This window comes from Haliotis rufescens, unplaced genomic scaffold, assembly GCF_023055435.1.
Source record: "Haliotis rufescens isolate VD_foot unplaced genomic scaffold, xgHalRufe1.0.p SCAF_3, whole genome shotgun sequence".
NCBI classification, from domain to species: Eukaryota; Metazoa; Mollusca; class Gastropoda; order Lepetellida; family Haliotidae; genus Haliotis; species Haliotis rufescens.
Window position 1 is genome coordinate 31,778,137 of NW_025964001.1, and position 22,796 is coordinate 31,800,932.

Below are 22,796 nucleotides of genomic sequence, written 5' to 3' on the forward strand. Positions count from 1 at the left end.
TGTTTGTTGTTTGTCAACATTTAAGACATTCTGAAGTTTGGGATTAGGTAGTCATCTTTGTTGCACACCCACAGTTTTGTCAACAAATCTTTGGGAAAGTAAATATTTCTATTCTTTTCCTTTTGATGTATATAAAAAAGCAGCTGAAAGACTTTAAAATATTCACATGACTTTTCTTAATATGCATCTGTCTAAGATCGGTTGATCTCACGCTGTCAATCACTGGATTGTCTGGTCCAGGCCCGAATATTTACAGACTGCTGTCATAGAGCCGGAGTGTGTTGTCAAAAGAACCAAACCACTGTTTATGTTCTTGGGGGAAAAAAGAAGTCAATAATATATGCAAGTTTTATTAGAAAAGCCGACCAGGCATACATTTACATATAAGTCTTCATCACATGGTCAGCTAGTCAAACATTCAGGTTGATATTCCAGTATTCCACCAAAATTATAGAAAAATGATACAAGTTAGCAACATTTAGATTATCTTTGCATATGCCGAAGGAACCTCATGGATGATAGCACCAAGCTGGTATAAGGTAACCAATTTGATTAACCATGAACGTCACATTGTTTTGAAATGAGAAACTGTCAATTCATAACAACAACCTCAAAACCATTATTCCAACAGTTACTTGATAGCCGATTTGTTCGACGGTTAAAATTGCCTGTGGTTCTTCATCTGGCCATGTTACTAAACAAAAACATACAAGCCAAATATCATTTTTAACAGTACCAACAGTTTGCCAGTAAAATGGACAAACACAGGATTAAAATAAATATAACAGTACGTCAAGTTTGCATCTAGAAATATTGGGGATACCTTCAAATGAAAAATAATGCAAGTGGTATTCCTGGTTGTTGAATCAAAGCTAATGCTGAATGATAATAGATTGACTAATGATTTGACAAGAGTTCAGCACTTTGCTATATCACAGTGGAGTTGTTCTTGAGCTGAACATGGGAAGACACACCAGGCTCTTCTGAAGACAAGAAAAAGTATGGCTTGAATACATGAATTAAGGGAGAAATGTATTGGTCCTTTTGAACTTGTAGGTTGAGAAGTACTTTTTAGGATGAGAGTATTAATCGTATTTAGTTTTTGGAGTGAACGCATGAAAGCTCATATGAATGGTATTACCATTATCTTGTTCAATTTGCATTCATCCACTTTCTAGTTCAGGAACACAATTGTCACATGGTGAAATAACACCATGAGTTGTAACACCACATAGCCAAAAAGTGGCTTTCTGCAACAGTAATAATTAAATACATCAACCGATTTGACAAAGACGATTGACAACCCATTGCTCAAATTATTACCCAAATAAAACTAATCCCACTAAATGAACATATTTTAGTATAGATCTGTTATACCTGCAGGTGGAAAGCTTAGAAAAACTCAGGCTCGAAGAAGTTGGCATCGCCAATCAACATGAGATGGCACACTCGGTGGTAGTCGACACGATGGTTATAGTCCACATAGTGATACCCATTCACATAGATCTGCAACAAAAGTCTCATGATCAGACATTTTAAAAGGAACCTAATACTCCTTAGTCTTTGAGAAAGCTTCAGAACTCCCTATTCAGTTGTAATAATCCTAGCCAGGTCTCGGATGAATATCTCAAACAAAAATGTGCATAGGAAGTAAGTTGGGAACAAGGTCGTATTGAATATTATTTTAGATATATTGCAGCGTGTCAGTTCCATATTGGAAGGAAGCATAAAGATGTTTATCACTAAACCCCATGAACCAGGATGGCACCGACAACCAAGGATCTGAATCGGGGCAAATCCTGGCATAGCAAAGGGCTAAAACTCTGAAAAGCATATCCAGCCCAGGATTGGGAAAGATAAATCTGCCTAGTGTTCCTTCTTTTTCTTTCATCCACATAAGAGCCAGTAAATCAATGAATTGATTAACTTGAACACCACTGTTTGCCAGGTAATCATTTTGGTGGTTGAGCAGTGTGGACATATACTGGACACAATGTTATTTAATGCCACGCTCAGCAATATTCCAGCTGTACGACTGCAGCCTCTAAATAATCAAGTCTGGATCTTCAGGGTATGATGACATGCACTTAACAAAGTTACCCAACCTGGCCACCTCATTCAGTTAGTCTAGCATAGGAAACTAATTCTAACCCAGATTCCCCGCAGGATTGCTCGCATATAGGATAGGAAAGCTATCACCAGTCACTGTGGATACGTGGATACCAGACTGCTGACAAGTATTTAAATGCAGTTAACCACTCACCCTGAACCTGTCCTCGAGGCAGTTGATGGCTACTTCAAATGCATCCTTGGATTCGAAGGGGAAGTTTGGTTGTTCCAGTTCTTCATCTCCCCAGCTACCATCCTCGTGGGTGTTGCGGACAGAGTCCTCTCCACTGAAGCGGGGGTTAAAGTGCAGGGCAACGTCTGTGTTGTAATCCTCACTGTCACCGCACTGCAGGTTGATGGCGAAACTTGCAAAGAAAGACAAGGTTAAGTTGTTTCAGTAACCTCATTCTTACAACTGCTATACGATACTTCTGTTATCATTGATTACAGTGACCTGAAAATAAACAGAGCCAAAAGACTGTTATCCTTGTTATCAATTGTAGTTTATCCATTCTGTTACGCTAAATACCCTGGACACATTCACCACCATAGCTTCGTTACGACCCAAATTCAAATTATACCGTCGTCATCCTGTTCTGTGTTCAGTTCATTTTAAGAGTGAGTGAGTATGGTTTTACGCTGCTTTTAGCAATATCACGGCGGGGGACACCAGAAATAGGCTTCACACATTTGAACCCATTTAGGGAATTAAACCCGGATGGGTGTGACGAGCGAACGCTTTAACCATTAGGCTACCTGACCGCTCCTCGTGATACAAGAGATCGAGATGGTGACATCACTTCAAAACCAAAGCTATTTATTTTTCATTATAATAGAGTGGAGATGATTGTAAATCTTGAAATTAACGCGAGCTTGAATTAAATGTAAAAAATGCGAGTGTTTTTTGCTCGCATTAATTAACTTCACATTTATGTCTCATCGCCACCACAGATTTCAAGTAAATGCTCAAATCCATGAACAATTACACCAAAACTATTACATCATGTTTACATGATTTGGCCATTCAGGTAATCTGTGTGTTTGATTCCTGTTGAACACCACACTCGGCAACATTCCATCAAAATGATGCAACCGGTAAATAATGGAGTCTTGACCAGACAATCCAGTGATTGATATTAAGAGCAACTGTCCGTGCCTTCAACCAAGTCATGAGTCCGACCAACCGATCCATATATCGCCTCTTACAACCACCCTAGGTTGCTAGGGACCAATTCTTCACCAAAATCTCCACAGGCTCGGGCAATGAGATGAACACCATCTTTGTTGATCATGCCTCCCTTACCTCTGGGCTTCCTTCTTGGCAGTTCCATTGACAACGACCCAGCCACCCGGCTGCAAGTTACTCGGGATTCTTTCAACTGATGGCAATTCCTGATGAAAAACAAGTCTTGCTGCCATTAGGCACTCAAAATTAAACTTCAGTGCACTAGAACTCTCGATTCACAAAGTCATCATTATTGCCCTAAATTTTTATGTTAAAGAAAAGAAGTTTCATGCGGAGGTGATGTGCACTTAACTTACAGTCAGGTGAGCTGAACATGAATTTGTGAAGCTTAATATATTTCAGTTTAATGGATAAAAATAAAAGTTTAACGTGTGCAGGATATGATTATTTTTTTTCAGCAACATGTACTTAATTTTCAGTCTATTTCTTCTTTTTTTATTAGATGTTGGCCGGGGTAAGAGATTATGCTATGCTCTTTATCAGTTATAAACTGACACCTGAACTACTTTGATAAACTTTGTAATGTTAATCTAGCAGCAGAGATAAACAGAGTTGCCAAATTCAAGCCCTTAAAAAGGTACTTAAAAATGTAATGGGCTTTTCAAGGCTTGACTGCCAAATTCAATGGCCTTTAAAAGTCTGAGCAAACCTTAGAAAACCATACAGCCCAAGTTTCTTGTAAAGGGCACAATTCTGCTGACTCACCAGTCTCCTGAGAAGTTTGGCTTGGTAGAAGTAGGCATCACCATTGACGTTAATTCTCCGCATGGCCTCCACATCGCATCGTGAGCGGAAGCTTGTCAGCTTCTTGCCGTTCACATAGATCTGAGAAGAGCAATGGAAGAGACTGTCCACATCATGAACAACAGAACACAAAGGGGAAACATGAGAGAGTCAGACACGAGTCTGGAATATATCAGTGTCATCCTGGCATGTCAGCTGAATGTGGAAGGAATGTCAGACACAAATTTGAACACTTTGTTTTTATGTGGACATAAATATTAGGTTGCATTTTTCAAGGCACTAAAAATTATGTGCATCTACTAAAGTAACTCTGAGGCTGAGCTCTCTTCACAAAAAGTCTTTTCTGACCTTGAACTTGTTCTTCTTGACGACAATTTTGACCTCAAAGGGAAGTAACTCTTGGAATGCACTGGGTATAGCTTCTCGCTCCTCCTCTAACCACTCCCCATCCACACGGTTATTCAGGACCACCTCCCCCTCCCCACGTCGGGGGTTGAAGTGAAGACCCACGTCATCCTCAAGGCTGTTGCCATTCATGAGGTTGATTGCAAACCTAAATGAAAGGTGGAAGAGAAATTAATGACAGCACACAGGACATGATTCGATGTCCAGGTTATAAGTGATATAAAATCTCCCTTTCAGCCATTGTAGTTGATAATCTTTCATCTCTTGGCCACCAGTATTGAGATAGGAATTATTTGTTTTACATGACTTGTTCCAGAAGATACTAGATACTGGTAGGCTTCAAGTTTTACAGGAATACAATAACAAATTTTGCTGGACATATTAAATCATTGAAGGTCCTGAAATTAATATGAATGAAGACAAAATCATTCAGCTTTACCTTTCAGAGACAATCAATGTCTTGAACAAAAGTTCTAGAGAGAGTGTGTATGGTTTTACGCCTCTTTTAGCAATATTCCAGCAATATGACGGTGGGGAACACCAGAAATGAGCTTCACACATTATACCCATGGGAATTGAATCTGGGTCTCCGGCATGACGAGCGAATGCTTTAACCACTAGCCTACCCAACTGCCCCCAAAAAGGTCCTAAGATGTACAAGACGATTCATGCAATTTGCTTATTTCTAAGTATGCGTTTGATACCTTTCTCCCTCTGGATAGAAGAATCCTTTGACAACTATCATGTCACTTTTTTCAAGACCGGAGGGGATCTCTTTCATGAAGTCATCTGGCTGTAGAAACAGAATACAACTTGAATGTCATGTCTCCAATAATTGTACCGAATAATTACTTAATACTTCATACAGTTTAAGGATGGCCTGAGGTAAATGTTTCAATAAACTTACGAGTGGCTCACAAAACTCCACATCACAGATGGAGATATCTCCATTGATGGTAAGGTAGCGGATGTCGTTGACGTCACAGCGGTAGTTGAACAGGGTGTAATACTTCTCGTTGACGTAAACCTGAAACAATGGCTACTACACTGAATAACAATTACAATGACAGATATACCCTGCTTACACATTCTACTACCTACTCTGCACATGGTAGGATCCAGTGCATTCAATAGTCAGTAAGATGTCAGTAATTAGAGATTTATGCTGTGTTTTGGTTACACAATCCTTTGTACATGAACATGATTCTTTGGGGATCTTTTCAGATCCATTAATAGTAAGTAAGTGAGTGAGTATGGTTTTAAGCTTTACTTTAAGCAATATTCCAGCACGGCGGGGGACACCAAAAATGGGCTTCACACATTGTACCCATGTCGGGAATCGAACCTGGGTCTTCGGTGTGACAAGAGAACACTTTAACCACTAGGCTAGCCGCCCGCCCGGGTTAATTCATAAAAATCCTTCTTGTTCATATCATAATACAATTCTTGATCTTGTGATGAAATACTGGATTTATCTTGGAATATAGAGGACATTTCACTCATGAAATGACATAAAATAACACTTTATGCCGGAACTACTTTCAGTCTGCCCAAATGACACTATTGTTTTCAGATCAGTGATTAAATACATAATCAATAGAAGATTCGTTTTTCTTTTCAGATATGAACCATTGTCCTCCATTGATATTATTATGTCTATTGACGAGCCAGCAGAAATATTGTCAATAATTCCCCCCCTCACTTACATTGAATCTGTCCTCCTGGGCAATGAACAGTGCATCAAACATTGCCCCTCTAGAAAAAGGGAAGTAATCTTGTCCCTTCTCCTCATCCCCCCAGCCCCCGAGGTTGGCGTTCCGTACCACTTCGTCTTCTTCAAAACGAGGGTTGAAATGGAAACCTGTTGTTTCACCGTCACAGTCACAGTTGAAGTTTACAGAAAAGCTGTTGAGAGAGAAACCATGCTACAGATCAAACACTAGATCTTTGTTATACTGCTCAACTTGATGATGATGTGATAGGGTGAGTGAGTGAGTGAGTATGATTTTACGCCGCTTTTAGCAATATTCCAGCAATATCACTGCAGGTGACACCAGAAATGGACTTCACACATTTTTCCCATGTGGGGAATAACACCCAGGTCTTCGGCGTGATGAGCGAACGCCTTAACCACAAGGCTACCCCACCACGCAGTTGATAGGGATACCAACATTTCAAAGCCTTTCTTGCTCATTAAGTTTCAAATGCGAGCGGTGTTGGTTTAACGCAGCTTTGTGTGGTATCAAGTATTTCAGTTGTATCATGCGTGTCAGCTTAGTGTTGGAGATAAACAAGTGTTACCCATGTTGGGTTTGGAAGCTAAGGGACACAACTCTGCCCTGACATGTTCTTCCTTGCTCCACTTGGGAATAGCACCCTTCCTGAACAGTCAGTGTTGTGGGATTTTTTGTTAAAAGCTACACTCAGCAATATTTCAGCTATATGATTGTAGCTTGTAAATAATTAACCCTGAACAAGACAATCCTTGATATTAATTGCAACGATCAATGCTATTTGGGCCCGTTGACACAATCAACCAAGTCATCAGGCTTACAACCACCCAATTGACTGAGTTGCCTCTTGTGACCAGTACAGGCTGGTTGGGACCTGTTCTAACACGGTATCCCCAGGGGATCACTGACTTGTGAGATCAAAGCAACAAACCAACAGAGACGGTTATAGTAGTATTTTGAGTCACGTTGCTTATTGCATGCATTTATCACATACATAGCAGAACAATAACATAGAAATAGGAATGTTGTACAAATTGCAGCACCATCTGGCATTCTTTATCGTCAACATCGTGCACTGACGTTGTGTAGTACCCCCTGTGCTTTCTGTCCTATGGCATCTATTTGTTTGTACTTTGACCAATCTTAGTAACATTTAATAGTTGATTCATAACATTTGACTTAAATTGCATACTTTTTACCTTCATTTCTGTTTATATATTTTTTGACAGAATGGCAGCCCATAGTAGAAATCGCATTGTAATGAATATTATTTGAGAATATTACCTAAGTTTTCTGAACTTTGTGAATTATACCACAAATGACAACACGAGCAATAGTATAAAACTGAAGAACAATTGTGAGTTTCATATTTAATAATCCAGTGCATGAGTACTATTGTCACACTAACTTCAATACAATCGTTTTTAACATTATTATCGGTTGAACTACTTTGAATAGATATATCACTGCATTCCTATCTATTCAGACAATTCTCCAGACAGGTTTGTATCTCTCCACGGTTGATCTGTTGATGATCCTTATGTCTTTGTCATACATGTATATAACACTGTACATCACCTAGTTCGGTATGTACACTACAGTGTATAAGTGAAGTAATACGTTCTTGTACCACATGGCCCAGTTCCAATAACCTTTATAAATATTTACATAACCTGCGATTATCGACCTCAAACCTAAAGAAAAGGTTTCAAATGTTTTATGAATTGACTGACTGACAACACATTATAAGACATGAAATATGAAAGAGTATTTTTAGTGCAAAGCAAACAAAGCTGCTTTATAGTTATTTCATACACTGTGGAGTAATGTTCACGCTGGGGGCGCAGGGCATGTGGCTGGTGTCTCGGGGTCAGGGAGGCCATGAAATGGAGGCTGATGGCTGGGTATGGGGTGTAGGTGTGTGGTATTCTGGGGGTCTGGGAGTTGTGTCAGGCAGAATATATTTTCAGTCAGTGCTTTAAGACATACAATCTGTTTCCTCTGAAACAAGGAGTAAAACGTTTGTTGTATCTGATTTGACAAAAATATGTATTATAGCTATTTCCTTATGTTTTGGTTACTACTGCATTACACAGTGAGACATTGATACTCCGGTCCTGTAACTATGGAAACCTCTCCTTCCACACAATGCTGTTTGGAGTAACCATATATGTCCAACAGAACATTACCTCTTGCCTAGGATTCGTTAATCTAGAAACTTGTTAATACGGAAATTTCATAGCCCAGATTAACAAAGTGCGAAGCTAAGCAAGACCCTATGACCTTAACCCCCTTTCCACCGACACTTACATTTTTAATGAACATTGTTTTGCTACTGGTAAAGTAGGACATGCTTACTCTCGTGAACACCTGGTGTCATCACTGAATCATGCATATCATTTTCAGCAGATGTTTGAGACTATACTCTCTGGGATTATCATTTTGAATCCCAGTGTATGCGACCCTTGCAAAGGACTGTACTCACGATTCAGCATCGTCCTTCACTGCTCCTCTGATCCTCACAGCCTGCCCCACACCAAACCCTCGCTTGAACTCCTCGAAGTAGGGGTTGGTCTGAAATGTACAGCTACAACTACATGCTTTCCTGATGATCACCAATATATTAGGCAGATCTGAACTTGCTTAAAATACAATTTCCACAAACAAAGTACACTTTGCTGAAATGGCCAAGTTTTCATGGCAAATAAGTTCAATTGTTTTGGGTGAGGGAGTATGTGTATTGTTTTCAGTACTTTAGTTACATCACAATGTGAGCTTGTGGAGCTTGTAGATGTTCCCTGTTTGGTGTATAACTCATGGAAAATGAGTGAGTGAGTTGGGTTTTATGCCACTTTTGGCATTATTCCAGCAATGTCATGGCAGGGGACACCAGAAATGAGCTTCATACATTATACCCATGTGGGAAATCAAACCAGGGCCTTCACTGAGATGAGCAAACGCTTCAACCACTAGCCTATCCCACCGTGCCCCAAGAGTAATGACATGGTGGTGATGAAACAAGGATCATAATCAGTGTCAATATTTTATATAAACCCATAAATACAGATCCTGGCACAGCTAAGGTATGCAACTCTGCATCTTGACTTTCTGTGCCTAAGAAAACAGGGTAACCCATGCCCCTACAAACAATAGAACAAGGTTTATTGCCAATCAGCTAATAACAACAAAGTCATATTTTCAGTTGGTGTACTGACATCCAAACTTAAGCTGGCAGTTGGCAATGTTTGTTTGTTTGTTGTTTTAACGCTGCACTCGGCAATATTCAAGTTTTATGATGGCAGTCTGTAAATAATCGAGTCTGGACCAGACAGTCCAGTGATTGACATCATGAGCATCGATCCATGCAATTGGGACACGATGACATGCATCAACCAAGTCAGCGAGTCTGACCACACGATCCTGTTAGTCGCCTCTTACGACAAGTATAGTCGCCTTTTATGGCGAGCATGGGTTGCTGAAGACCAATTCTACCCTGGATCTTCATGGGTCTCACACACAATGCATAAAAACATGGGTAAAACATGGCTCCAACTAGGCACATACCATGCTGTTCTGTATTGTGACATCAGAATATTCAGCTCCAGATCCAAGCTGAAGATACCGGATTTCACTAAGATCTGTACGGTAGCCGTAGGAGATGAAGTCCTTGCCGTTGACGGTGACTCGGAACTCGTCCTGAGAGGCATGGATGCGGACCTGGAAGGACCGTCCCTCTAGGAAGGGGAAGTAAGGCTGATCCTTTTCCTCGTCCTGCCAGCCGCCCATGTAGGAGTTGCGGATCACCTCATTTGACGAGGGACGGGGGTTGAAGTGAAAGGGGATGTTGCAGTCATCCCCGTCACCGCACTTTAGGTTAATGGAAAATCTGAAAGAAAGAAGAGCAATACATCAATCACAATGTGACACCTTCACTATCCTGATTCTAGTAAATGGTAAATACTATTGGACACCCAATCCCATTAGTCGTCTCTTACGACAAGCATAGTTGCCTGTTACGGCAAGTATGGGTTGCTGAAGACCTATTCTAACCCGGGTCAAAATAATAATGACTTATTGAGCAAAACTGCCTATCATTTCTTAAAATATAGTTAAATGGGTTGGGAGTTGAACTGATATTTCATACATCTTTTGATAATAAATGTACCCCAAAAAAGGGTCCTTTAGAAATCTTAATTGGCTATATATTCAGAGGCATTCAATGCAATAGTGTAAACTGATTATTTAAACATTTTTCTCTTTTTCAGTCTTGTTACTGAGCATGCTCTGAGAAAGTCCCCTTTCTATCAACATTTGCTGTGGAATTGAGACCAAATATCGGAGTCTGAGAATGGCTTGATCAATTCCTTGTCCCATTATACTGAAATCTCTTGTAGGCCTATGTACAGCCATCAAAAATAATATATTTCAAACAAGTTTTGGGGTGAGCAGGTGATGAGAAACAAGAACATTTATCGCAAAAGTCAGGGTGGTGGGTAGCCTAGTGGTTAAAGCGTTTGCTGGTCACACTAAAGGCCTAGGTTCGATTTCCCACATGGGTACAATGCGTGAAGCCAATTTCTAGTGTCCCCTGCTGTGATATTGCATGAACATTGCTAAAAGTGGAATAAAATCCAACTCACTCACTCACTCACTCACAAAATCAACAATCCTAATCAGAATCTGGAATATTTGTCTTTGGATTTTTATCTAACACAAAGGAACAAAATGAAACAAGAACCGTCCTCAGTGTGATTATTATTGCTTTGTTACATTTTACTACCTGAAAAGGGGCAATATCTGTCACAAAGAAACACTTGACCAGATTTATCTCCTGTAGAAGGTTGTTGTGACATGCCCAGACTTTCCTGTAACTGTACACCTGAACATAATCACCTGTCAGGTGTGCCCGGAGCACAGGTAGCAATCTCGCCTACCTACCTCATCTACCCACAAGCCACAACAAATCAAATTACTAATCTTGACACCTTCAGAGCAACTTCTAAAAATAACACAGGGATTTACATGAGAGAAAAAAAATGAATTAATGATTTCTCAAAATCTGGGATATCTGTCATTGCATTCAGAGCAATAATATAAAAGTATAAAAGCCTTTTCTCTTTACTGGTCTTATCAATGAAACACATGTTTCTGTGTGCAAAACTAAAATACGGGGCTCAAGATAGGTTTTTAGTATGTAGTATTTACATGTTATCATTCCCTTAAGTAGTGATAGTTTTCCTGAGGTATTCAATATATTTTCACTCCCTTCGGTCCCGTCTGTTGGGTAATTTTAAAGCAATAAGTGAACCTTTTTCAAACATTGTTTGTGTGTTGTTTAACACCGCACACAGCCATATTCCAGCTACATTACGGCGGTCTGTAAATAATCGAGACTGGACCAGACAACCCAGTGATTGACATCATGAGCATCGATCTGCGCAATTGGGATACAATGACATGCATCAAACAAGTCAGCAAGCCTGACCATTCAATCCCATTAGTCCCCTCTTACAAGCATAGTCGCCTTTTACAGCAAGCATGGGTTGCTGAAGACCTATGCTAGCCGGGATCTTCACAGGTCTTCAAACATAGTTCTACTTAAAATGCTGTTTCAGGTGACTTCTAATTTGCAAGTGTCCATGTTATAACCCAAGTGTGTCACACATCGTAACATCGACACATATCCAAAGAACTTTTGCGCATTATTCACTGCAGTAGAGTTCATGCCTGCATTTAATCAGTAAACAAAGATCTGAAAAGACCTACAGATGAAAAGGCTACATTGGGTAATTATAAATATTGGCTTTATACCATTGGGAATTTAAATTTTTCATGCATACATGTACTTGTATGTAGGCAACTCAATATTAATTGAATTCTCCTGATCTATTGTGAGTATTTTACACAAATACACAGCTTATCTGTATTTCTGCACTCCCTAGGGGGTTGATAATAACATTAACTGCAGAAATATTGATTTCGCACAAGGGAACTTTTGCCTTAGACCTGGGACCTCTGAGATTGCCTAATCAAATAACATTAACAGCTCTTCTTAAAACATAACAATGACCCTTAGAAAATAGAGCATGAAGAGAAATTTTATTTAAGTGTATAAGAACTATATGCTGGACTAGGAAGAATTATCAGATCTGTTGCATTACTTCTATGTATTGTCGCTCCGACCATGACATGTGGACAAACCACAAGGAAGAGGTTAGAGCTGGTACAAAGTCAATGCCATACCTAGGTGTGCCTATCAAGGACATTTTACCCTGGCAACAGTATCGACATTAAATAAAGGTACTTATTTATAACATAAGCATATCACAACTGTTTTTGAAAAGTTAAAGCTAAATAACATTATTATAAAAAGGCTTCATTCAATAGATAATATATCTTTATCACACACCCAGGTCAAAGCCCATTATTAAAAACATTGTCTATCAAAATAAATAACTTTCACTTACGCATCACATCCATACTGTGTCTTCCCTCTGATGATGATGGACGCACCAACTCGGAGTCCCCCAGGAATATAGATGTGTTCAGGAGGATCCTGAGAATACGAGAAACTCATCTTTAACCTCAGAAGATGCTAATGCAGACCAATGTAATATTGCACTCAGAGATATGACTGCTAGCTAAGCTTGTTTCCGACAAACTGTTTGTCTCGTGAACGTAGTGCCCCACACTTTCTGTTCAGACACACAGCTAGATGTGTTGGTGTCGACTACGGCCCTTGTAATGCAGCAAGTGGACACTGACTGAGGTATGGGCCGGCAGGAACTTGATAAGTGTTATGGGAGTTATCTTTCGACTTTCAACCTTGAACAGGCAAGATGTTCAAGTGTGGGTTGGCTGTACATTGATAGTATGTGGACATATGATAGGACGTTATAGGTCCCAATACACTTTGTGACTCGTGGTGTACAGACAATATTCAATATTGTACAATACTGCCAGGCTGGTGGATGTTGACACTGAGATAGGGTTACTTGTATGTATTGGTCAATATATGGGTGGGCATGTTGAAGTGTAGGCTTTGTGAGTGTTGGGGGTGTGTGGAGTATGGGGTGCACACCCCCTACACTTCTTAAGCATGGTAAAGTTTAATAAGCCTTAACAAAGCCTTGGCTGAGTCCCAGACAGGGCATTTCTGCAACCCGGGAACACAGGTATGAATTCAGTACTGTCCAGAGCTCCAGAAAACTTTTTGAGCAATTTTGTTTTTACTCTAGGGTTTCTATTTTAATTTGGTTATTACATTTTTCATTGGGTAACCAATATTTTTTCACTCATCTATTCATCACTCTATTGGGTTTTTCCCAAAAGTAGTGAGCATTTTAAGATTTTTAAAAAATAAATAAATAAAGTTTTAGATGTATATAACTGTTCTAAATATAGAGGCTTGACTCGGATATTAAATTAGCTTGTAATTGTTTGACGGAAATTAGCTTCTTTGAACGCATGCTGAAAAAGCTTCATTGGGTATTTACGCGTGCTGTTTTGATACATTTGAGTTTTTCATTTAATGCATGCATTTCTGTACGCAAGTTAATTGAAAGTAATTGGGTTTTGAATATTTTGGATAGGTATTTTACTCAAATACGCTGCTTATCTGTAGCACTGACTGTCTAGACATTATCATACATTTTCCTGAAAAGTGCTGGAGATTTGATTTAATGTTTGGCACACATTTTGTAATATTACTTGAAGTGGATTTTTAAATGCAATACAGGGGCTTGTTCTCACAATTAATTAAAGTTATTTGAGTGTGAAATTAAATAGAAAACCTGATAGACAAACTGTGAGGTTCTAGAGGGAGACGACAATTAACGATGAATTAATTCAATAACATACACAGGCTTTATCAATCCTACATACTTCCTGGGGTCATGATGTCAATGTTAAACAATGTTACTTGTGTGAGAGCTGTGGCGGATGTGCTGTGTAATATAAGCAGGATACAGTCATTCAATATTGTACAATATTGCCTGGCTGGGTGATGAGTTAGGGTACTCGTATTCATTGGTTGATACCATATGCCAGACCTACAGTGACATATTCTCAGGGTTTGGCAAGCTGGGCATCTTGTACCTGCACACAGCAATATTCCAGCACTATGACAGCAGCCTGCTCACAATCAAGTCTGGACCAGACAAATATAACAAACAAGGTCCCACCTTGACAGAGTAGGCCAACACACAATAAACAAAGTCAAAGCTTGACTACCTGATCCATTTAGTTGGTTCAGCAAGTCTAGCTTGCTGGGACTTTTATTAACTTGGAATCCCAAAGGGGGCAGTGTAGATGGCCACTCATTTACTTTCTCTGCTCTACTTTTGCCTTATTGTTTATATTATGAATAGTTTGTGAGTTTGCAAGTGAGCCAATGTTGCTTAAGACCACAGTCAGTAATGTCCAGCTATATATAATACTGCAGCCTGTAAATACTTGAACCTGTGTGAATGAGTGAGTTGGATTTTATGGCGCTTTTAGCAATATTCCAGCAACATCACTGTGGGGGACACCAGCTATGGGTGAACGCTTTAACCACTGGGCTACCCCACTACCACCTTGAACCTGTGACTGAGAGCATGAGCACTGATATGGGATGAATCATTAACAGAATTTAACAGTTCTAAAAGTTACACTTTACTTGATCATGTTTTACAAGGTTTTGTTTAAGCTAAATATAGAATTTGAAGTTCTTGCTTCAAATGGCATAAAAGTAAACAAGGTGTCTATCTCCGTAGCCATTAGCCCCAAAACATATGATAATAGTAAACAAGTTTTTGCTGAAACATGCCTGAAACTAGACAATGAATGTCGGGAGCCAGTCTTTCTGACTATGCACCCACTCCTTCAGACTTTTCATATCTTTGAATAAAGATATAAATTGAGTCAACGTCAGTGTATGCATGACCAGATTGTTTAATACATGTATCCAAATTCGTTTTGCCAGTGCTATGGTAACAAAATGCCAAATCGGACATTTTGTACCTCTCTCTTGTGACCTACAGTACAGTGCGTACCCGGATAGGGTCGGGTAATAGGGTGGTGGGTACCCGGGTAGTAAATTCGGACTCGTCCCAGCCCTAATGTCCACCAATTCAACATTCAGACTCAGGGACTATATTGCTGAGTGGAGATTTTGTCAGATCTCCACACAAGAAATAGCGGATCTGAGGAAAGCACTGAGCAATTTTAATTTAGACTGTTCCAAATCTTCATGTTTGTTACACGTGCGGTGTGGTAGACGTATCGTGCTTACCATTGAACTTCATATCTCACTATGTCACGTTACCGACTGTTATGTTCCTTCTTCCTTGATACTCCTTGTCATAGCCAAGCAGCACATGCGACTACGAACACGCCCCCTTTCAACCCCACCCAACAAGGGATCGAAGTGTGAAATATCTTATTAAAGAAACTGTTCACATTGAATGACACTGCCAGTGTCTAAAAGCAGGATGCCACTACATATTCAATAACGCTCAACAACCATTTACAATTTACGGAAACTTCAATTCGCACTTAGAGTGTATGATCACAAAAAGCACTGATACTTCATACGAAACGAGCCCTCCCTTACGCACGTGCCAATTGAGAAATTACAGGACGGCCAGGATCAAGTTACGTTTAATAATGTACTGCAACCGGAGTGCGGAGAAACCACCACGTATGTGTACCGATATATTTATTTGGTATTGTAAAATGTTAATAAAGTGGTTCGTCGGTCAATATGTACGAAGATGTTTATCTGTTCTAATAAAATGCAGAATGTTTCGGCTTCCGTGGTTGCAATTCCCTTAACAAACGATCGATGCAGATATCATAAAGCTGTATTTTTTAATTATACATCAACAAAAACCAATAGGCGGAATTCATATATAAAAAAATATCATATATTTACTCAAACATTTTATAACAAGGTAGATTACACCGACTGGTTCAATCGCACAGACTAATAGAGTGTAAGAGGTATGAAAGCTCCGTCGCATTTTGAAAGATGCAAATATTCTTGGCAAAACAGAGAGTGAGTTTGGTTTAACGTCGTTTTGAAAGCATGTCAGTTATGAAACCGCGTGTCATCTCGACGTGGGAGGAAAGCCCGAAGTGGAGCAGGGCAGATCCTTTAGGGTTTTCCTCTATGGTGAAACCCACGAGCATTCTTGGGTGTCCCCTGTCGTGTTGTGACGGGATTTTATGAAAAGTGCTGTAAAATCACCCTCTCACTCATGTACATGAATATCGGAGTAACATACGGTTTTTAACTGACTATTTTCGTAAGAAAGTGACGTCAAGATACTTATATTAATTCGTGTAAACATGTAGAGAAAACTTCGGAAAACGACACACGTTCTACACCAAATTACGAAACTGAAGTTGTTTGCGGATCCTTAGTATGTCTAGAGTGCTTGACACTCAAAGTTAAATTGTGAATTAATCCGGAAATACGCAAATATCAACCATAATCTTCACGACTGTAGCTTACTTAATTAAGACAAATAAAGTTAATAGAAAATATCTAATGGGGGGTCTCGACCGAGTAAGAATGGCGCAATGCATTCGAAGCGCTCGTAAAATATCAACCCAACAAGTAATATTATTTCGAAATCATTTCGAAATTAATCTGCAGCAACGAGTCTGGCTATTTACAATGCAATACGCGACACAGCGATCGATTTTGTTCAAATGAGTGCTAAGTAACAGGAGCGTCTACCATATGTTACATGGTCCCTGACATGATTTAGTGTTGATGTAGTTAAACGAACATCGGTTAGCGAGTGTATTAAACACCTAATATGATAGACCGTCCTTACTTCCCCACGCCTGTATACACATAGTAGCGTTGCACACGTATTACTGTGCATGTAACGTCAAGAGATCATTAATGACATTTATTTTGACAAGACAACCCTTCTGCACACAAGGTGCGATATCGTAGCTAGTACTGCTTTTTTACTGCCTCACATCCACTGGTTGCTATAATACGCAGCTACGGTTCACAACTCCATATCGTTTTAAGTCCAATGCGGATTTCGCACCGGCCTTGACAAGCTTCGTCGGAGTAAAAATCACAGATTATCGTAGATATGTTTGTATGCTCCATAGTTCCCAAACTGTTTATCTGTATCTAATATTTCCTTGACACATACATACAGACACTAGTTTGTTGTTTAATATATCTCAGCTATATAATGGGCATAATCGATTATCAATTTTATTTAAAGAAATATGCTGGATCCATTCTATTCGTCGCGAAAGCTACGTTTCTGCAGAAACATAAACATATCCACCTCTCTTGTCACTCACAGCACAGGAATTCTGCTGTAATTTAACTGGACGCCTATTTTAAACGACATGTCTTTCGAATACGGTTCAAAACGTAGATTTGGTAGGACATAGGTCCAGGGATTTTATCATAACAGAATGGATATATAGTACCCTGGATAATCGAGGATGTATCACGGAAGGGCAGTGCTCAGTAGAAAATATAGAATGCAAATGAAAGATCATGCTTGTAACAAATCATATTCGTTCTACTCTTATAAGTACTGGACTGGCAGTTGTTTTCTACAAACAATACTAACGATGTTGAGAAGTCTCCTGAGTAAATGAATGTTGTTCCATGCGGCAGTTAGTAATACTTCAGCTTAGTCCTAACTGCCAATAATCGAATCTTCAAAGCAAACCTGCCACTGAAATAAAAAAGAACGATCCACGCCGACACTTTTGGTTGGTTGGTTGGTTTGTTGTTTAACGCCGCACTCAGCAATATTCCAGCTATATGACGGCGGTTTGTAAATAATCGAGTCTGGACCTATCAGAAAGGTCATACGTACTTGAAGTCGTAAAATGTTACTTTACCTATCCTCGTTCAGACTGCTCTTACAAGCCTTCATATTGTGCTGATATCAGGCCCCGGAAATTCAAGGGGATTTTCATGCATAACCTTTGACAAAAACTTTGAAACACCTTTTTTCATTTGAACAATACTTTCATATCTTGCTTCAGTAAATACGGCGTGATTGAACAAGCCCTTATATCGCCAAACGTTAATTAACAAGGACGTTAGGAGACACGAATAGATAAGGGACATGCGACCACGCACCTTAAAACAAAACAAACACTCCATATATCGGGCGAGTCTACCTATAAACGGTTGAAAGATCGTGTTTAATAACTTTCGGTTTCGATTCTAAGACCTGATTAGTCAGTTGAAGCAATATGCAATATACAGTGTACTGCACGTTTTGGTCAATGCATGATGTAAGAACTAACATCATTCAGTCCCTAAAAAAATATAACCCGTTCTTCCTTGTAGATCGTTGATTAACTCGAATTGCGTTATGACTAAGCATCCAACACTAGTAGTTGTATAAATGTGCTGTGGCCATGATATTTACTGATTTACAGTTAACTGCGAATAACGATAATAGATTATATTATTCTCAACTTTCTGACTGACGGCGACTTTTCAGTAGGGATCACGTGTTACATAATTATCCATTCACAAAGTCCCCCATTCAAAAACCCTTATTAAGTCAGTTCAGTCGACATCCACTTAGCTGTTGTTAATTGCATGTGACCCAACATGACATCACGGTTTTCCCATACAAACGCATGGTCAGCATGTGATGAAGAGTCATCCCTCTACCTGTTGCCTCGTCAGGTTACAGTGACCGCCATCTGCCGCGCCGAGCAGTGTCAGCTGCAGACATCGTGTATACATACATCCACCTGACCATGTATTCGAGGGTTACGAGGGGTGGTTTAAATGTTCTGAGCCTAACGATTATGGGCTGTGTTGATGGAGTTGTTGCTAATTATCTATATAATTCGTTCCGAGGTCCACATCCTTCGGCCAAACATGATGGAGTGCCTGGATCCCACTGACGTAGAAGGCTTTCCCCCGGTGGCGTAAACGGTTCTCCACAGAAGAAATGACGTCATCATTTGCCAGGATGGGAAGAGTTGAAATCACACGTTGACAAATCTGGTGAATACGGAGGATGTTCCGTGATAAGAATAAGAACGTAAACTATATAGATAACAACTTCTGGTTTATTGTATGTAGCGATGTAGATTCTTACACCAAAATCAAGCTGGAGAACGGTGTAAGATTCTGCATCGAAACGTCGCTACATGCAATACACCAGAAGTTGTTGTCCATAAAGGTGTACGTTCTTATTATTAACTCACCAACTTCTAGAAAGCCAATCAAACAGTGATGTTTGATGAGTTCAAAGAGATAGTCTTTAAAAACTGGAATGGAATTTTTGTGGCAGTCATTTTTTTCTACAGTATGGGGCATAATTATGTTTTCAAGCATTTTCGGGGACATTTTTCAAGGCCCCTACGCATTTAATAACGTTGGTTACAGTTATTTGTGGGGAACTCAAACATCACCATTGACATTAACGCACATAATTGGTGACGTTATATCTGAGGACACAACACAATGTGACAATATCAGTACAATAATGGTGATTATGTGATAGTAGAGGAGAATGTAGCATGGATAAGCATAATCATAATTGTTGGGGCCTTATTTGACCACAGTTTTATCATAGCCCGTCAGCTTACCGTGAGAAACGTTCTGATTATACAGGGAAGGAACAGATACTGCAAATTTGCAGACTGCAGATAAGACGACCTTAACAAGTCTACTGCAAATCCAACATATATTCGCAAACTTTAAAGAAATAAGAATCTTTCAACACAGTTCCATGGTTACACACCAGTGTTTTTTTTGTTTTTGTTTGTTGTTTAACGCCTCACTCAGCAATATTCCAGTTTTATTACGGCGGTCTGTAAATAATCGAATCTGGATCAGACAATCCAGTGATTGACATCATGAGCATCGATCCATGCAATTGGGACACGATGACATGCATCAACCAAGTCAGCGAGCCTGTCCACCCGATCCCGTGAGTCGCCTCACCAAGCATAGTCGCCTTTTACAGCAAGCAGGGGTGCAGTGGTTGGTAGTGTGATACACCAAGTGAGCCTCTTCATTGCCACAAGAAGCTTCCCGGAGATATCCGATCACAGGTAATCCACCAGCCAGCACTTAGTGCCTTAGTATTGGGAACCTTTTTGCCAATGTTGGTGCAATGCAAAGACGATTTTAATAAAAACCTCCTTGACCTTATAAGAAATATCTTTCAAGGGCTATACGCGTGTTCATAAACCTGCAGATGCAATGTACATCATGTTACTGCCCAGTACTACAATTGGTGCACGTGGTCTTCTGGTGACATTCATGTAGATGCGAGAAGTTCAGTTAAAACAAAATATATAGAAATAGTTTCATCTTGGTTTTCCTTTTATGTAAATACCATAGTCACCCCTATTTCTTCTAACTTTGATCGCATAAATAAAACATAAAACATAAATAAGCACAAAGTAACAAATGTCATATTTGGGATAAAACTTTCTCTGTAAAGTGCAAATCCTAGTAATTTTTGGTGTTGAGTCCCATCTGGGACAAAAACACTTTCTTTGCAAAGTACAGATTCTCGAACTTTTGGGGGTTGAGTCCCGCCCAGGATTCGAACCCACACTGCCAGAGTGAGGCACCTAATCACCAGCACACAAAGTCAGCGATCTTTCTCATTCAGCCACCGAGGCTTAAACAAAAATGTAAGTCCTACAACTGGCCATGGGAGCCCTGCCAATTTACACTTGTCAGAGGGATACACAAAGTACGTGATCTAGACTACCAGTTGACTACAAGTGTAATTCCAATTATAACATTGGTTACATTTGACCACTTTCTAAATGGCATTGTGTGTTCATGGCAGTCAAACAGTTTTGAACATTATTTGTTGTGGCGAACATATTGTAAATTTGCTCCAGTATAAATCCATTTTTCAATTTTTCACTGAAAGAGCAAGTTGAACAGAATACTACTAAAACACTAGTCTGCCTCACAGAATCTCAAGCTTATTAGTTTCCTTTCTGCCTTCCCCTTACTGAAATGGTATAGCCCTAAAACATGAAGCAAGTGTAAAATTTTCTAAAAGCTGAATCTCTCATCTCAGTGTGGCGCTTTTTCAATTTATTGGCGTTCTTGGTTTCTATCAAAATTATATAATTTCAGAGACTAAGGGTTAGTCTACTAACATATCTATGAGTAAGAGCCTAATCCAAAACTACCATCATTAGAAATGGCTAATGAATTGCCTCGTTGGGTTTAAACCCGATATATATAAATGCTTACCACATTGAACATGATTTAAATATTGGTCAAGGGATGTCAGTTTCCAGTGAATAGAAACTTTATTAGTTCTTCCCTCTAAAACGTTTTTCAAAGAGTTGATTTGATCACTGTAGTTTCACTGTTTTGTCTTGGAGTGTTATGTTTCAATCCTTGAGTGTCAAGCTGGCCCATGCTGTCAGTGCCCTAAAGTAAACAAACTTGGACCAGCTTGCCCATGCCTGCTTCACTGGAGCAGGGGAACAACTGATAAGATCATGGCTAAAGAGTATGAGATTCAGTGAGAGGGAGGATGCTGACAGGAAGAGTTTGGGCTTGTGCAACTAAGTGTTTAGCAATTTCGTTATATCAAACTGCCCCTGTCATTACCTTCAATGATATATTCTACAGTGAATCTACGGTGTGTGTTCTGTAAACTACTTACGATTCTGCTGGACATGAAGGCCATCTTGACTGTAAATTACAACCAAACTCTGAAAAAAAGAAAAGACACAATCACTGCATGCACAACGTTCCCGAAAGACAACACGGTCCTACGACATACGTGACGAGTACTATGCACAACGTCCCTGAAAGACAACACGATCCTACGACATACGTGACGAGTACTGCATGCACAACGTCCCTGAAAGACAACACGATCCTACGACATACGTGACGAGTACTCTATGCACAACGTCCCCGAAAGACAACACGGTCCTACGACATACGTGACGAGTACAGCATGCACAACGTCCCTGAAAGACAACACGATCCTACGACATACGTGACGAGTACTGCATGCACAACGTCCCCGAAAGACAACACGATCCTACGACATACGTGACGAGTACTCTATGCACAACGTCCCCGAAAGACAACACGATCCTAGGACATACGTGACGAGTACTCTATGCACAACGTCCCCGAAAGACAACACGATCCTAGGACATACGTGACGAGTACTCTATGCACAACGTCCCCGAAAGACAACACGATCCTGGGACATACGTGACGAGTACTCTATGCACAACGTCCCCGAAAGACAACACGATCCTACGACATACGTGACGAGTACTGCATGCACAACGTCCCCGAAAGACAACACGATCCTACGACATACGTGACGAGTACTGTATGCACAACGTCCCCGAAAGACAACACGATCCTACAAGATTCGTGCCGAGTACTGTCAGCACGACGTCCCCGAAAGACAACACGATCCTACAAGATTCGTGCCGAGTACTGTCAGCACAACGTCCCCGAAAGACAACACGGTCCTACGACATACGTGACGAGTACTGCATGCACAACGTCCCTGAAAGACAACACGATCCTACGACATACGTGA

General features: G+C 40.0%; 1 protein-coding gene across 3 annotated transcripts in view; it reads right to left on the reverse strand.

Annotated features, from left to right (window-relative positions):
* Positions 1 to 334: 334 nt before the first annotated feature.
* Positions 335 to 22,796, reverse strand: part of LOC124146120 (galectin-4) — a 35,075-nt gene continuing 12,613 nt past the window's right edge. For 2 of the 3 annotated variants that reach the window (XM_046516242.2, XM_046516252.2), the window contains exons 2-14: positions 21,891 to 21,939; positions 12,705 to 12,793; positions 9,802 to 10,123; positions 8,723 to 8,811; positions 6,211 to 6,409; positions 5,412 to 5,531; positions 5,209 to 5,297; positions 4,448 to 4,652; positions 4,061 to 4,180; positions 3,413 to 3,501; positions 2,264 to 2,474; positions 1,378 to 1,506; positions 335 to 983 (exon numbers count right to left, since the gene is read on the reverse strand). In XM_046516242.2, coding sequence (XP_046372198.1) covers positions 1,393 to 1,506; positions 2,264 to 2,474; positions 3,413 to 3,501; positions 4,061 to 4,180; positions 4,448 to 4,652; positions 5,209 to 5,297; positions 5,412 to 5,531; positions 6,211 to 6,409; positions 8,723 to 8,811; positions 9,802 to 10,123; positions 12,705 to 12,793; positions 21,891 to 21,914 — 1,671 coding nt within the window. In that variant the 5' untranslated portion in view covers positions 21,915 to 21,939 and the 3' untranslated portion in view covers positions 335 to 983; positions 1,378 to 1,392. Of the gene's footprint in view, positions 984 to 1,377; positions 1,507 to 2,263; positions 2,475 to 3,412; positions 3,502 to 4,060; positions 4,181 to 4,447; positions 4,653 to 5,208; positions 5,298 to 5,411; positions 5,532 to 6,210; positions 6,410 to 8,722; positions 8,812 to 9,801; positions 10,124 to 12,704; positions 12,794 to 15,511; positions 15,649 to 21,890; positions 21,940 to 22,796 lie in introns of those variants that run through there. The other variant, XM_046516261.2, reaches the window with a different exon arrangement.